Below are 15,221 nucleotides of genomic sequence, written 5' to 3'. Positions count from 1 at the left end.
GGAGAAGCAAGCTGGAGTCCAATATTTAGTCTAGTCTGAGGTGCTTGCTAGTGCTAATACAGTCAAGAGTTTGTGAATAGTCCAGTGCCTTATTTTCCATAGGTTATATAACATGGCCATAAAAACGTGCTTCAGCCAACTCTCAATATTAAAAGCACTCGGTTCACTAATGAAATAGTTTTACCTTTCGTGGAAGCATTCATCTGTATTATTGGGTATATTGAGAGAGGACATGGGTCAAACCCAAGACCTTATTGTGAATCTAATGAAAGTACCTTTCCTATCACTTACGATGTGTTTTGACTCCAAATTTTTCTAGATGTGCATGTCCAAGCCTCTGGAAAAAAATTACCATGAAAGTAGTGCTCATATAATTTTATCCATTTAATAAATAGGCAAGTGTTCTGGACAATGTCCTTTTCGAATCCTCCCAGGTTCGCTCAGCAGTCTCTGTTACTGATGTGTCAATACTGATACTGTGTGGACTATTTCACTGCCTGCTGGAAAAGTTAGGATTTCATGTGACATAATGAGTCCTCTTCATAAGTTAGCTGGGAAGGCTAAACACTGGTAATAATCAATTCTCCCTCCAAAAGAGGCACCAAAAAAAAAAGTCCAAATTTATGGAGAGTGAAACTAAAACCCTATGATTAGAGATGGGCTGAGGCTGTTGCAATGTAGTCAGCAGTCTCTTCAATGATTGCTTATTCCAGGCTAGGTTTCTGCTGACACAAATAAACACAAACTGAGTTGAGTCAATGTGGGTGCTGGAGAATCCGTGAGAACCATAGCATTTGTCTGCATCCAGCTACCTCAATATTAATGTATATCCCATTTATATTTATTAGTACTGAGTCTTGTCCCTTCTCTACCATGATGGAATTTTCAGCCACACCATTGGATGCAGATCCAAATGAGTTCCTAGCGTGAAGGGATTTCTAGCTAGTGTTTTAAATTCAGGCTTATGTCTCCATATATTGCACTCTTTTCTATTCAGCAACCAATATGATATCACACAGTATGATTGTCCTGAAATATTATAACTTTGTTTCTGAATGTGTTAGGAATTTTGACTTCTGCAGTCATCGCATTTTGAACAAATAAGTCATGTGAGGTGCAGCTTATGAAATTTCCTACTAGTGCAAAAATGTAAGTAAATAAAAATGGAAAAAATATATAACTGTAATAACTAGTCATCTGTCAAAAATTTATACAAAATCAAAGTTGACTCCTTCCAGAGTTACTCATAAGACATCATTAGGGGCTTGTCTTATTGGGAACACTCAGGAAAGTTAACCTGAATGAACTAAAGGTGTGAATTTAAAGTGGATAGTTAAACTGCATTAAACTCCTACATGGAAAATCTCATTCAGAATTAAAATTGCCTTAATTCAGTTTAATTTAATTTTTGATTTAAGGTGACTTTATAATTCTGAATGAGAGTGTCCACACAAGTGTTCAGTGAAGTTTAAGTAATCTACTTTTACACTATCTGAGGGCAGACACTGTGGGCAATCGCAAAGAGTTTGTTGGAGAATTTCTGCGAGACTTTTAAAAGGTTTGTAATCCATTCCATATCTTCAACAATATTTGGGGATAGAGCGTTTCTGTAGGCACCCCTCTGAGCGAGGGGTGATGCATAACCTGTTTCTGGTGGCATATCTGAATCATACTTCCTCCACTGCTTCCGCCTTACTTGGCGAGGGAAGGGATCTGATAGTAACTTGTTGCTGCTCTGTAGCAGAATCAAACTATAATGCCCTCGCAAGGGCTCATCTGAGTGGACGGGGTTGTGGAGCCAAGACTCTGCCCACCTGTAGTAAGCAAATAAGCAAGAACACAGCACTTGTTGTCTCCTATGCACCTGGGCCCAAGGTCTGGGTAATCTGTATGTAGATTTGAGGATTTTTTTATTTCCCCTTACTCCTTTACATATGTTTGTTGTCTGAGATGCAGTAGAATGTACTGCTGCCACAGCATATGATTAGTTTTTTTGTCCTTCATGCAGTTATCTCAGTTGTGCTCCAGCTATATATTGAGGGCCTTTAAAAAAATTATGGGGAGTGATTGAAACTGTTAATCAGACACACAAACCAGGAAAGGCCATCAAGAGGCCAACAGGCAGTAAATTAGCATGGGCGTGGTAGAGAAATGCCCTTAACATAAGAAAAAGTTAAAAACTTTAGTAGGAGAAGAGATAGGAGCCTTGTTAAAGATCAGAGAATTGATTTCTCTCCTTTCTTTTGTACCCAAGAGACTTTTGTGGTGTTAAGATACAAAAGTATCAGTGGTGAATAATTAGTGCCCATAGGTCGACTTGGAGTTCTAGTCTGAGAAAGAGCCAGCCTAGTCTCTCTCTCCCCCAGTTTGCCAGGCACAGGGCTAGCAGATAATCCAGATTGTTCCTCAGCAGGTCAACAAGGACTAGACTGTTTGGGGTTGCTAGTACCCTAATCAATAGCTGTCCTGAGCAAGCTGCCTTAAAGACTGAGCCATCTCAATCAGACTTTCTGAAGCAGCTGCACTAAATGATGCTAACCTTTGCATGCATGACTAGCACTGACATTGTTAGACAGTGCAATGACAGAAATGAGAGTCACAACTGTCCAGTTCTAATTTTTTTAAACATTTGTGTGTGTGTGTGTGTGTGTGTGTGTTACAGATTTCAGAATGACTTCCCATTTTTGACATAGTGCGTGTGTGTTTTAGGCATGCTTTCTGCTGTACCGGATGGGGTAAACTAATTTGTTTTCATCAATTGACCACAAAACTAGAATGGGGCTTAGTTAGCAGCAGCAGACAGAGCTGTAGGTGTGTGGTTGGGGAAGAGAACAGATGGAACCAAGACCCATTGCTGCAATCAGCCAAAATACAATCTCTTTGGCAGTATTATATTAATTCACTACACAGCAGCTGGGGGTTGCTGGGTAACTTTGCCCCTACGCTCAGATGAACCTAATAACAGCCTTGCCAGGAAGGATACTTGAAGAAGCTGTCATTCCCTCTGTTTTAGTTGTCTTATAAACCTGCTTTTAATGAGCATTTCAGTAAATTTGCCTGGTACCAAAGTGAGATTCATGGGGCTGTAATTCCCAGATTCACTACTATTGTCTTTCCCAAAGATAGGTAACACATTTGCTCCCATCCTCTGGAGTATTGGGGAGACTGCATATTTTTGATAGTAACTCAGGCCTTGTCTACGCAAGAAAGTTTACAGCAGTTAAATTGATTTTAAAATCCATTTAGTTAAACCAGTGCAACCTCCCCTGTGCGGACATTCTTATTTCAGTTTATGAGCAGTTTATTTCAGCTAACCTTAAACTGATTCCTAATTGACTTAAGCTAAACTGAAACAAGCCTGGTTTATATTGAAATAAGAGTGGTTTAACTAAATCAGTTTAAACTCACACCTTTAGTTAAACCAGTTCAACTTTCTCATGTAGACATGGTGTCAGTCAGCTGATTCTTACATTCCTTTAGAATCCTTGCATGTACGCTACCCGGAACTGATAACGTAGTGTGCTTTAATATGTCAGTCTGTTCATACACCATGGACACTTTGAGCACTTCCTCTGGTCTTCTTGCTTCCTTTTTTATTTAAGAATATGCATGTCTTCTGTGACACTGTTGTGGTATAGCCTCAACGCTAATTGTATGTATTTTAATTTCCTTACTTACACATTATGGTCTCTTTGACTAGCTTCCTTTCCTTTTTATTTGGTAAACATCCCCTTCCTAATGCTTAGTGTGTGAATACTAGGTTTTTGGTATGGTATCTCTCCTGATTATGATGATTCTATTACAATGACTGTAACTATACTTTTGGTCACTATTGCTTCTTGAACCAACTCTCATGCGTAGGGTCCTACCAAATTCACGGCCATGAAAAATGCATCACAGACCATGATATCTGGTCTCCCCCTGTGAACTCTGGTCTTTTGTGAGCTTTTACCCTATACTATACAGATTTCATTGGTGGGGGGGGGGGGAGATCAGCATTTCTCAAATTGGGGGTTCTGACCCAAAAGGGAGTTGCAGGGGGCTCACAAGGTTATTTTAGGGTGGTCATAGTATTGCCACCCTTACTTCTGAGCTGCCTTCAGAGCTGGCTGGCCGGAGAGCGGCGGCTGTTGGCCAGGCATCTGGCTCTGAAGGCAGCGCCATGCGAGCAGCAGTGCAGAAGTAAGGGTGGCAATACCATACCATTCACCCTTACTTCTGTGCTGCTGCCTTCAGAGCTGGGCTACCGGAGAGTGGCGGCTGCTGACTGAGGGCCCAGCTCGAGAAGCAGCAGTGCAGAAGTAAGGGTGGCAATACAATACCAGGCCATCCTGACTTCTGCACTGCTGCTGGCGGCGGCGCTGCCTTCAGAGCTGGGCTCCGGGCCAGTAGCCGCCGCTCTCCAGCTGCTCAGCTCTGAAGGCAGTGCCTCTGCCAGCAGCATCGCAGAAGTAAGGATAGCAGTACTGCAAACTCCCCCCCCATAACCTTGCAACCTCCCCCGGCTCCTTTTTGGGACAGGACCCCTACAATTACAATAGCATGAAATTTCAGATTTAAATAGCTGAAATAATGAAACTTACAATTTTTAAGATCCTATGACTGTGAAATTGACCAAAATGGACTGTGAATTTGGTAGGGCCCTATGCATGCGTATTTTGGCCCAAAATCCAGAGCAGCCTTTATACTCTTGTATTCTCTAGAACCAGCTGTTTCCAGAAGGCATCATATAAGGCATAAAAAAATTGCCTCTTTAAATCGTTCTTTGACCAGAAACTGGTGGACAGCTGAAGTCACTAACTACTATGTCCTTATTAGATTTAATTGCCTCTTTGGTCACTGTCAACATTGTGCTCCCAGTATCCTTCCCCTTATCAGGAGGCAAGTGGTAGATTTGTATTTTTATGACTTGAGCTTTGTATCCATATAGATTCTACTGCCTGGTCCTCTGCACTCACCAACTGTATCTCTTTAGGCTCTATGGATCCTTGTAGGTTCAGGATTACTTCCTCAACTAGTTTTTCCTTTATATCTTGGTAAACATCAACATTTGTCATTGCACCATGTTTCAGTAAAGCCTATTATTAAAGATCCTCTGCCACTACCAGATATTACCCTCAGCAAGTTTGCAGATGACACTAAACTGGGAGGAGTGGTAGATATGCTGGAGGGTAGGGATAGGATACAGAGGGACCTAGACAAATTAGAGGATTGGGCCAAAAGAAACATGATGAGGTTCAACAAGGACAAGTACAGAGTCCTGCACTTAGGACGGAAGAATCCCATGCACTGCTACAGACTAGGGACCGAGTGGCTAGGCAGCAGTTCTGCAGAAAAGGACCTAGGGGTTACAGTGGACGAGAAGCTGGATATGAGTCAACAGTGTGCCTTTGTTGCCAAGAAGGCTAACGGCATTTTGGGCTGTATAAGTAGGAGCATTGCCAACAGATTGAGGGATGTGATCATTCCCTTCTGTTCAGCATTGGTGAGGCCTCATCTGGAGTACTGTGTCCAGTTTTGGGCCCCACACAAGGATGTGGAAAAATTGGAAAGAGTCCAGCAGAGGGCAACAAAAATGATTAGGGTGCTGTAGCACATGATTTATGAGGAGAGGCTGAGGGAACGGGGATTATTTAGTCTGCAGAAGAGAAGAATGAAGAGGGGGGTTGATAGCTGCTTTCAACTACCTGAAAAGGGGTTCCAAAGAGGATGGATCTAGACTGTTCTCAGTGGCAGCAGATGACAGAACAAGGAGTAATGGTCTCAAGTTGCACTGGGGGAGGTTTAGGTTCGATATTAGGAAAAGCTTTTTCACTAGGAGGGTGGTGAAGCACTGGAATGGGTTACCTAGGCAGGTGGTGGAATATCCATCCTTAGAAGTTTTTTAGGTCAGGCTTGACAGAGCCCTGGCTGGGATAATTTAGTTGGAGATTGGTCTGGCTTTGAGCAGGGGGTTGGACTAGATGACCTCCTGAGGTCCCTTCTAACCCTGATATTCTATGATTCCAGTTCACTTATTTTACTCTTTTGACTTCTTATGGAACCAGACCCTCAGTTGATGTAAATCACTGTAGCTCAAGTGATGTTAATGGAGATATGCCAGCTGAGGCTCTGGCCCTAATAGTTTTTATTTTATGCCATGTGCCTTCACTCCTTTGCCTGACAATTTTATTTTTGTGATCTCCAGCTCCTTTTCAGCTGTAATTTCTGTCCTACCCTTTGCTGGATAAGGAGTTGCTTTTTGTAGTGCTGTCACCCTAACAGATGTGTCTGTGCAAGTTGAGTGTAGCTCAGCACCTGCTACCTTTTCCCTGGGCTTCCAAGCTGCCCCCCGATCAGCAATTTTCTGTGCCAGCAGTCTTAACCTTTGGTTATGGTGGAGCCCATAGGTTTTCCCTTCTTTAAAAAGTTCCTTGGTTGCTAATAAATATAATGCCATTCTCTTCTCATCCATGCATTGGGACCTAGAAGATAGCCTCTCTTGCTCCCATCTTCATGCTATCTAAGCTGTCATCATGATGAGTGGGGACCATGATAACTAATAGGATTTAAGATGTAGTTTGGGGCACATTTACGAGTTTGGGGCCTTAATGGCAAACAGTTTAAACTTAGTACAGTGAATGCAATGGTGCTGAAAGGGAATTTATTACAGAACAAGACATTCATCATGATGTATTTATAAAAAGAGCATGGTATCAGGCTGAAAAGGGGCTTCTTAAATGCAGTAAATTAAATTTGTTGTCAAAATCTTGTAGATCACTTATTTACACAGTGAAGCATGAGAACTGGCAAGTTACCATACTAGACAAAATCCAGGACATTCACAGTTGAGAATGAAAATTTGGGGTACCATTGTAGGATTCTGTTTTGGGCCCAAGAAATTAATTAAAGTCAGAGCATCAGCTCAGGTGCTAAAGTTTTCAGCCTTACTTGTGGAATTTCGAGGTTAAGTTACTTGCATTTTCCTGTTGCTGAATACAGCTAAAATTCTGTGTGCCATGTATTTGCTCGTCATAAACTGTTCCCCCTAGCCAGTAACAGCTTCTTTGTTGGCTAAGCTTGTCTGGTTTATGGGCTTCCCAGCCTTTGTGCAGTGTAATGGGAGTTAAGAACTTCCACATGGTTCTTGCCCCGAATAAGCGAAGCATTTGCTTCCATGTCCAACAAATGCATCAAATATGGTTTAAATTTTGTGTTTTTAAATGCAAAGGATAATATTGATTTTGTTAAGGTAAATGTCTTTAATTGCATGCTACATAAACTTAACTGTTACCAAGAAATAATGGGTTTTCTGGGTACCTTTCCAGCACAGCAGTCTGAAAATGTACCTTTTAGTGTATCCAGAAAAAAACTGCACAGTTGGGATTTAGATGAACACAAATTAAACAGATCACATCCCCAATAACTGTAAACTGTGTATATGCATACTTTGCTCAAATGGAACTGAAATTTGTACCATTTTGTAACGCTCTACAGAGCATCTGTTAATTTGGCCTGTTTGGTTCTCTTACTAGGAAAACAGAAAATGACTGTTGAGAGCTAAGGATGGACTTTATTATTTCTTTTCACTATGTAATTCAATCTGATCTACAGAAACCGGAGAAGACCTTGATTCAGAGGGACACTGAGTCTCTAGTTTGCAAACAATGGTGCCAGTTCGGAAATCTTTACTCATACTAGCGTGCCTGAAGAGTTCCACCAAAGCAGTCTCATTGGCATTATTCGGGAGAGTGAAGGTTACAAGATCAAGCCTAATTACTGTAAATAAGGTGATACAGGTATTTAAGAACACACAAACACACATGCTGCAGATGTTGTCCTTTGATTTATTGCTTAACTATCATAGTACAAGCTATATAAAAATATTTTACAGATAGGAAAAATCATTGAATTGGAGGTTAACAATGTTTTGCATAGGAATGTGTGTGATATAAATCTCTCTTCACTTTTTAAACATAGACTTTTGTGCAAGCAATTTAGTAGTAAATGTCTGTTTGTAAGTCATTTGCTCACTTCAGGTGAGTATCTGCATTTAATGCAGAGTGTTAGCTGAACATAGTTACTTTTAAAATTGATTTACTTACTTATTGCCCAATTATGCCACCCTTACTGACACTGAATAGCACCTGACTACACCCATAGTCTCCAACCTTCCGACACCCATTGGACTACTCATGTAATAAGGTACTGCTCAGCATGAGTATGAGCATTGCAGTCTAGTCCTTAGTACTATTTGAAAATAACCTATCTACTCTACAACAGATATATGGATCGTTTGGAAACTCAATATATCCATGTAGCATCTGCATAGGTCATTATTGCTGGAATCTTCCAGCTTTTCTGTAGCAGTTTCAGGGGAGTTAGCGAAGGAAACTCAAAATATAAACTTTTCCCCTGATCGCCTTTCGTTGGCAGCCTATATGATCATATACAGCTACCAGCACCTGCATTTGAAACTTTATTGCAACATTAGTCAGGTACCAGTTTATTTCTTTGGATTACACACCAGGAACAATTAAAAAATAGATAAACAAATCTTACATATCAGAGGGGTAGCCGTGTTAGTCTGGATCTGTAAAAGCGGCAAAGAGTCCTGTGGCACCTTATAGACTAACAGACGGATTGGAGCCTAAGCTTTCATGGGTGAATACCCACTTCGCCAGATGCATGTAGTGGAAATTTTCAGAGGCAGGTAGAAATATGAAGAAACTTCAGAGAAACTGCTGAGCTTCAGTTCATTTGCAAATTTGACACCATCAGCTCAGGATTAAACAAAGACTGTGACTGGCTCGCCAACTACAAAAGCAGTTTCTCCTCCCTTGGTGTTCACACGTCAACTGCTAGAAGAGGGCCTCATCCTCCCTGATTGAACTAACCTCGTTATTCCTAGCCTGATTCTTGCTTGCATATTTATACCTGCCTCTAGAACTTTCCACTACATGCATCCGACGAAGTGGGTATTCACCCACGAAAACTTATGCTCCAATACGTCTGTTAGTCTATAAGGTGCCACAGGACTCTGCCGCTTTTACAAATCTTACATAGACTATAGTCAGGTGATTGATGCTGGTTAAGCAAATTGTTAGCAACTGTCATTCACTGGGGTTACACAGTAGCACAGGTGTAAGAGAAAGGTTTGCTAACTTGATGTGAAATGTTCAAAGGAGTGGATAGTTCATATTGTATTAAGAGCTAATTGGTACATTGGGATCTATCCCTTTTCATATCAAACTAAATGCTTTAGAATTGCATCTGTGAAATCATGGACAGTACAAAAAACACACCACAAATTCCATAGGAAACAATAAGTAACTGAGTTTTGGGGAATCTGTGGTTCACTTTTTCTAAATCCAATGTGGACACCTCTCCCAATTCCATAAGCACAAACAGTATAAATAACAAACATTCAATGTAGATACTAAATTGAGCCATCACATAATTTAAAATGGATCAAACCTAGTGGTGTGTGACCTAGTTTTATATCTTAAATTTAGGCAGACATTTTCTTGAATCCATGTAAGAAACAATTGTTCTGTGATAAGTAGCAATTTGGAAACTGATTCATGGGAAAACAAGTCACACTGAAGTATTTAGAAAAATACTGTGTTCAGAAACACATTTGGAGTCTTTGGAACACTTATCAAATACCAACTTGAAATCATTTATCTTATAGGGGAAAAGTTCAGTAACAAATGCATAGAGAAATTAATCCACTTGGAAAAAATGCAAAACAATCCTTTATAAATATCATTTCTAATGCAAAAGATGCTGCATATTTGGGGCAGATAAAAAGCATAGACACTTTTATTTTTTAAGATATGGATTACAAAATATATTAAAAAACATGCTAGCTAATTTTGAGAACTGTTTTAGATATATTATCAAGCAGCAGCATGTTTATACAATAGAGAATAACATAGTGCTGTCTTTGGAAATATACTACATTCAGAAAATGGTGTATTCCTACAAGAAGAATGAAGTAATACATATTTACATGGATACAAATAAAGCAAGTGCAAAAAACATGGCTCTTCTACATTCTTTCTACCAATAAAAACACATACAATAGACACTTTCAATCCACTGCTGCTGTTCAGATCTTACATTTTGCTCATTCTCATGGAGAAAAACAAAACTGGGCTGCATATTTCATTGCAAATCTCTTCACAAGCAAATACTCCCCTGGCAAACTTTACTTACAACATTTGTAGCTGACATAAAATCTTCCTTATAGCTGTCAACTCCCATTACGCTCTCAGATTGTTTATGTATCAAGAATGATTATTTTATTTTATGTATTTATATAATTGATGCAACAGTTTATAGAAGTGCATCCTGTAATTCGCAGCCAAAGCTAGGATGGAAAAGTGTGTGTGGGGGAAAAGACAGCTAGACGAACTTCGGGTTACAATGAGCCCCATGTACTTAGCATGGTATAACATTGATGGAAAACGCATTAGAGTTGTTCACCCTGAGGACAGTATATTTGGAGGGCCTTTGGTACAATAGCAGGAAGGCACTGTGGTGAAACATTCAGATAACTGAGGAAAGACAGAATTTCCTCATGTGCAAATATGGCTATTTTCCAGATAAAGTGAGAACAAATTACTCACAAATGCTATTAACTCTTCCAAGGTGAACCTAATGTTTCTACAGAGAGAGCAAGAGAGCAATTTTTATTTATGTAACAATATTAATACTGGAAAAACACTGCTCAGCCAAAAAAAAAAAAAAAAAAAGAAATAATTTAGTACTATATATTTTGAAGCTATTCAGCATAGCTATAACATTTTTGAGAGATAAAACTGCATAACTCTGTGTCTTAGGATCCTCCTTCCTCTCTCCAGAAATAAATATGATGTTAGTTAAGACTATATTATTTATCAAATGTTTTGCATGTAAAATGATGAAAAGCAGATACAGTAGTATAAGCAGACTACATGTAGCTGTAAATAAAACCACTAAAATGTAGTCTATATTATATACATGTATGAAGAGCCTTGATCCTTTAGCTGACATCATGCGGGTGCAGTGATCTGTCCCTTTGGTGCCAGTTGCAGGATTGCAACCCAAGTATATAACATATGTGTGTATATGCACATACACAAATACATCTAATTAGCTATGTGTTAAACTTTAGGAAGAAAAGCATCCAGCTTAATGCAAGCAGCAACAGAACCCTTGAAGCACATAAAAATTACTATCCCACCCTACCCAGCCTAGCTCTTGAAGGAAAATGTAAGATCAATGGATTTAAAAAGAAAAACAAAACAAGTCTTCCACCAAAATAGGAGAGAGAGCATGTTTAACAGGCAGATCCTGCAATGTGACTTCCGTGGAACTCCACGTGGGTGTCACATTGTAAGGATCAAAGCCTTAGTTCCTGTGTGGTTTATACATTAATGTATCATGGTAAGAAAAGCCTAATTATGTAAAATGGGGAAATGATGCAGGATGCTCAACTGATAATTTAGGGGCGTGCCAGAACAGCTAGGCACACTTAATGGGAACACCTGTACCATGATTTCACATTTCATCTGAGTAATTGCATGTTGAGATGACCAAGGTTTCTAGTGGATTTGTGTGTGCAATTACCCTATATACTTGTCCAAGTCAGCCATGCATTTATTTGTGTGCATAATGCTGTTGAAAACCTGTCCCTTTTGGGGTTTTATTTTTAAACTATCACCTAATGAGTGGCAGTGTTTTTTAGAACATGCCATCTAGCCAATTTATTATGTAAACAAAATAATTAGTTCACATATTTCTTTGTGCTGCTTGTTAAAATCCAACAAGAAGAGAGTCCATATGGGAAAAAAATCTGCCAAGTAATTTTTGTGGTAGCTTTAAATTACTTCTGTGCGCAAATTGTGTAAAACTGGAAAACTCCTTTGGACTACACTCTTGCTCAAGTAAAGTCAGCTGAAATAAACAACTTGTGCAAGATGACTTTGCTCCTTGAGAACCAAGACAATTCGAAACAATGGGATGTTTTGCCTGGAACTGTATCTGCCTTAGAAAGAACCAAAGATCTTGAATAGCTCATGGTACACTGCATTATTAAAGCAAGTTTTGAGGAAATTAAACATATTAAAACAGAGCACCTAGAGTTGTTGAATAATATCCAATAATTCCACTACATCTAGGTCATTTTTAATTCATCATATTCAAAGCCCCAGGCTTGCTCCCATGGAAGCCAATGGCAAAATGTCTATTGACTTCAGTGGGTACAGGACCAGGACTTGATACTTTTGTTGTATTATTTACGGATGGAGCATGTGTAGCTGGCTATATGAATGGCAGACTGAAATAACCACTGCTGGCAGTATTGAGTGACAGTCACCTTTTGTATTGCTGAAATGGCATATGGGAAAATGACCTTCTCAAAAAGATTCTAATCGTACAAAGCAGAATACCTTCCAACTGGAAGAAATGCTCCTGCTTGGTCTGTGTGTTACACTAGCACTGTATACATGAGCAGTATATGTTTGACCCACCTGAAAAAAAAAGACGCAAACTTCATGAGCAGGCCACATATCTAATCAACTTTTCGATTAAGAATAGAAAGGGGCTCAAGCAAGCCACAAAATTCTGTTCAGGCTATAAACCCAGACTTTTAAATGACCTAAGAAGGTTTGAATCCAGGCTTTTGGTTTTTCCCGTTTGCAAAATTCTGATTTCAGATACTCCAAAGATCCCAGGTTGTTTAAGATCCAAGATTTTGGTTCAGGTCAATTTCTTAATCAGGCATTCTGAAGCTATGCAAAGGCTTATATCCTGGACAGAGTTAGTGAAATGCTATCTACTAACTCTCTCCAGGATATAAGATGTTGCATAGCTTTAGTGGTAGAATTTAGTGGCAGAAAATATATATTTTCACAAAACTCACGAAGAATAGCTGTGCAAACCCAGTATTGATTCTATGGGGGTCTATGCACTTATCTTTCTTGCAGCATTGGGCAAACATTCTACAAAAGTTCTGCTGATCTAATATTTTCATACAACCTAATTCATGCTGTCACCATGTAGACACATGGGTACTGGCAATCTGTGCTTTGAAACCCTTGAGACTTTAGCTAGTGTGCCTTCTAGAGCAATCTTTAGCACTGCAGATTTCCTACAAGCACTCTTAAGGATATTGATTTCATTAATTTAACAAAAGATTATTACATATTTGCAGCAATATTATGGTTAGCCCTTAATGTATTTATATTATCCAGGTATGATATCTTTTTATCATGTCACGGAAGCAATAACACACTAAAAATGGAAAGCATGAAACTTGACAAGCTTACTAGCTGTGCAACTGCAAATGGCAAATGTTATCCATATTCTGTTTCTTATTGTGATTAACTTTCTTGAGCACAGTATATTCAAACTATGTGTTAGCACTAGAAGTCATACATAGCTAACTTATTAGACTAACAAGGAGGTTCAGCCTTTCTGTAAATTGCTGCTGGCTTTTCAAAGCAAAAGAAAAAAAGACAAATAAATGTGTGGCTTCTTTTAGATGTAATTACTTTCCCCTGCAGCTTGCATGGTTAAATGTTGTGGCTTCTAAATGAGAGCAGTTACGAATTGAAGGCAGGTTCTACATGAAAATAAACAGCAGCACTTTACTAGAATAAAAAAATTAAAAGCTGTCAATGTATTGGCTAACCACTAATTTGGGTCAATCACAAAGTCTTTTGACAGGCATAATTCTGCTTGAATTTTGTAACTCCAATAGATGCATCCGCTTCATTTTATCAAGGGTTATTTTAACTTGGGCTGTTCATTAGAAATTTGTACGTGCTCTTTTAACTTAATTTTCTTTAAGCATCCCTCGCCTTCAAAGGCACATCAGCTCTGATTAAAAACAACAAAGAAAGTCTTGGATTCATGTGGCAACTACAGTTTGGTGTGCCGAGCACAGGAGTAGGAGTCAGGAAAGCTGGGTTCTGTTCTCAGATAAGACTGAGACTTGGTCTACTCTAAAATATTAGGTTGACATGGCCACACCCTGGAGTACCATAGCTTTGCTGACCTAAACCCCGGGATAGATGCAGCTAAGTTGATGGAAGAATTTGTCCATTGACCTAGTTGCTGCCCCTGGGAGAGTGGATTACCTACAGCGATGGAAAAACACCTTCCATCAATGTAGAACCCATAGTGTAGATGTGGCCTGACTTGTGCAAGTCACTTAACTGCTGGGTGCCTCAGTTACCCCCATGGGTAACATTGGGAATAATAATGTGTAACCTGTGTTTGTAAAGGGCTTTGAGATCTGGATGGAAAGGTGTTGCTATTTAAATGCAAAGTGTTGTTAATCTTATATAAAACGCAGGCACTCCCTCTACCCTTATTTCCCATCCCCACTGAATTAAGTGCTAATATATAACCACATTTGTTGTGGAACAGAGCTCTGGAGTGACGCCTTTCTTCTCCCTTATTATGATATCTATATGTTTTTGCAGCAGGCAAGACACATACCGTGTTATATGAGAACAATACAATCTTTGGACTAAAGGAAGGGTGTCCTTTTGATGTTTACAGAGAGAGGTGGCGAGCTGCTTAGTCAAGGCTGTCAGCTTGATGCCAATACATTGTTCCTTGCATTGAATTGGTGCCTTGAGATGAACGATTAAGGAAGCAGGAGGTTGAAGGGGCAGTGGAAGGATCTAAACAGGTCAGTTATGGAAGGATTCAGTAAAAGTTGTCTCACAAATCTCTTCTTCTATGTCTGATTTCTGGCAGGGAGTCCAGAAAACTCCTTCCTGATAATTTCATTAACTGTGAAATGAAAAAGCGGAAAGAGATTTAGCATGTTCTGAAAGTGATGGGAATCCAAAGCAATACGAGCAGGTTTTGCTATTAAGTCTCAAACATCCTCTTGACATTTTATAATGATAACACATCTATTATTAACAAAAAACCCAAACACTCACATAACTCAGTTCCCAACTGGATCACCAAAATGTGCACATGCCTAAACTGAGTAACCACATGCTCTTATTTGATTTACACTTTGTCACTCAATCCTGTCCATACTGTTTAACCCCATTTGTTGTGTCATGTCTAAAGTAGGGCTTGATCCTGTAAACACTTACTTATGGGTGTAGTTCTAGATATTAGCATACTGTTTACTATCCCAGACTATGCCTAGTTGAAGTGGTCTCAGGATTGGGCCTTTAGATGGTAAACATTTTGGGACAACACCCATGTATTGCTGTTTTTCTATA

General features: G+C 39.4%; 1 protein-coding gene and 1 long non-coding RNA gene across 9 annotated transcripts in view; one reads left to right on the top strand and one right to left on the bottom strand.

Annotated features, from left to right (window-relative positions):
• The window catches only part of LOC119567946, a 136,893-nt gene extending 129,090 nt beyond the window's left edge, over positions 1-7,803 (top strand). Inside the window, exon 4 of the long non-coding RNA XR_006285344.1 lies at positions 7,594-7,803. This is a non-coding gene — a long non-coding RNA (uncharacterized LOC119567946). The remainder of the gene's footprint in view (positions 1-7,593) is intronic.
• Positions 7,804-7,812: 9 nt separating this feature from the next.
• The window catches only part of NFATC2 (nuclear factor of activated T cells 2), a 133,501-nt gene continuing 126,092 nt past the window's right edge, over positions 7,813-15,221 (bottom strand). For all 8 annotated transcript variants that reach the window (XM_027822231.3, XM_043526784.1, XM_037915614.2 and 5 more), the window contains one exon: positions 7,813-14,772. In XM_027822231.3, coding sequence (XP_027678032.1) covers positions 14,717-14,772 — 56 coding nt within the window. In that variant the 3' untranslated portion in view covers positions 7,813-14,716. The remainder of the gene's footprint in view (positions 14,773-15,221) is intronic.

The sequence above is a fragment of the Chelonia mydas genome, chromosome 13 (genome assembly GCF_015237465.2).
Source record: "Chelonia mydas isolate rCheMyd1 chromosome 13, rCheMyd1.pri.v2, whole genome shotgun sequence".
Lineage (NCBI taxonomy): Eukaryota > Metazoa > Chordata > Testudines > Cheloniidae > Chelonia > Chelonia mydas.
Note: the sequence above shows the minus strand (reverse complement) of the source record. Positions and strands in the feature narration are given on the sequence as shown.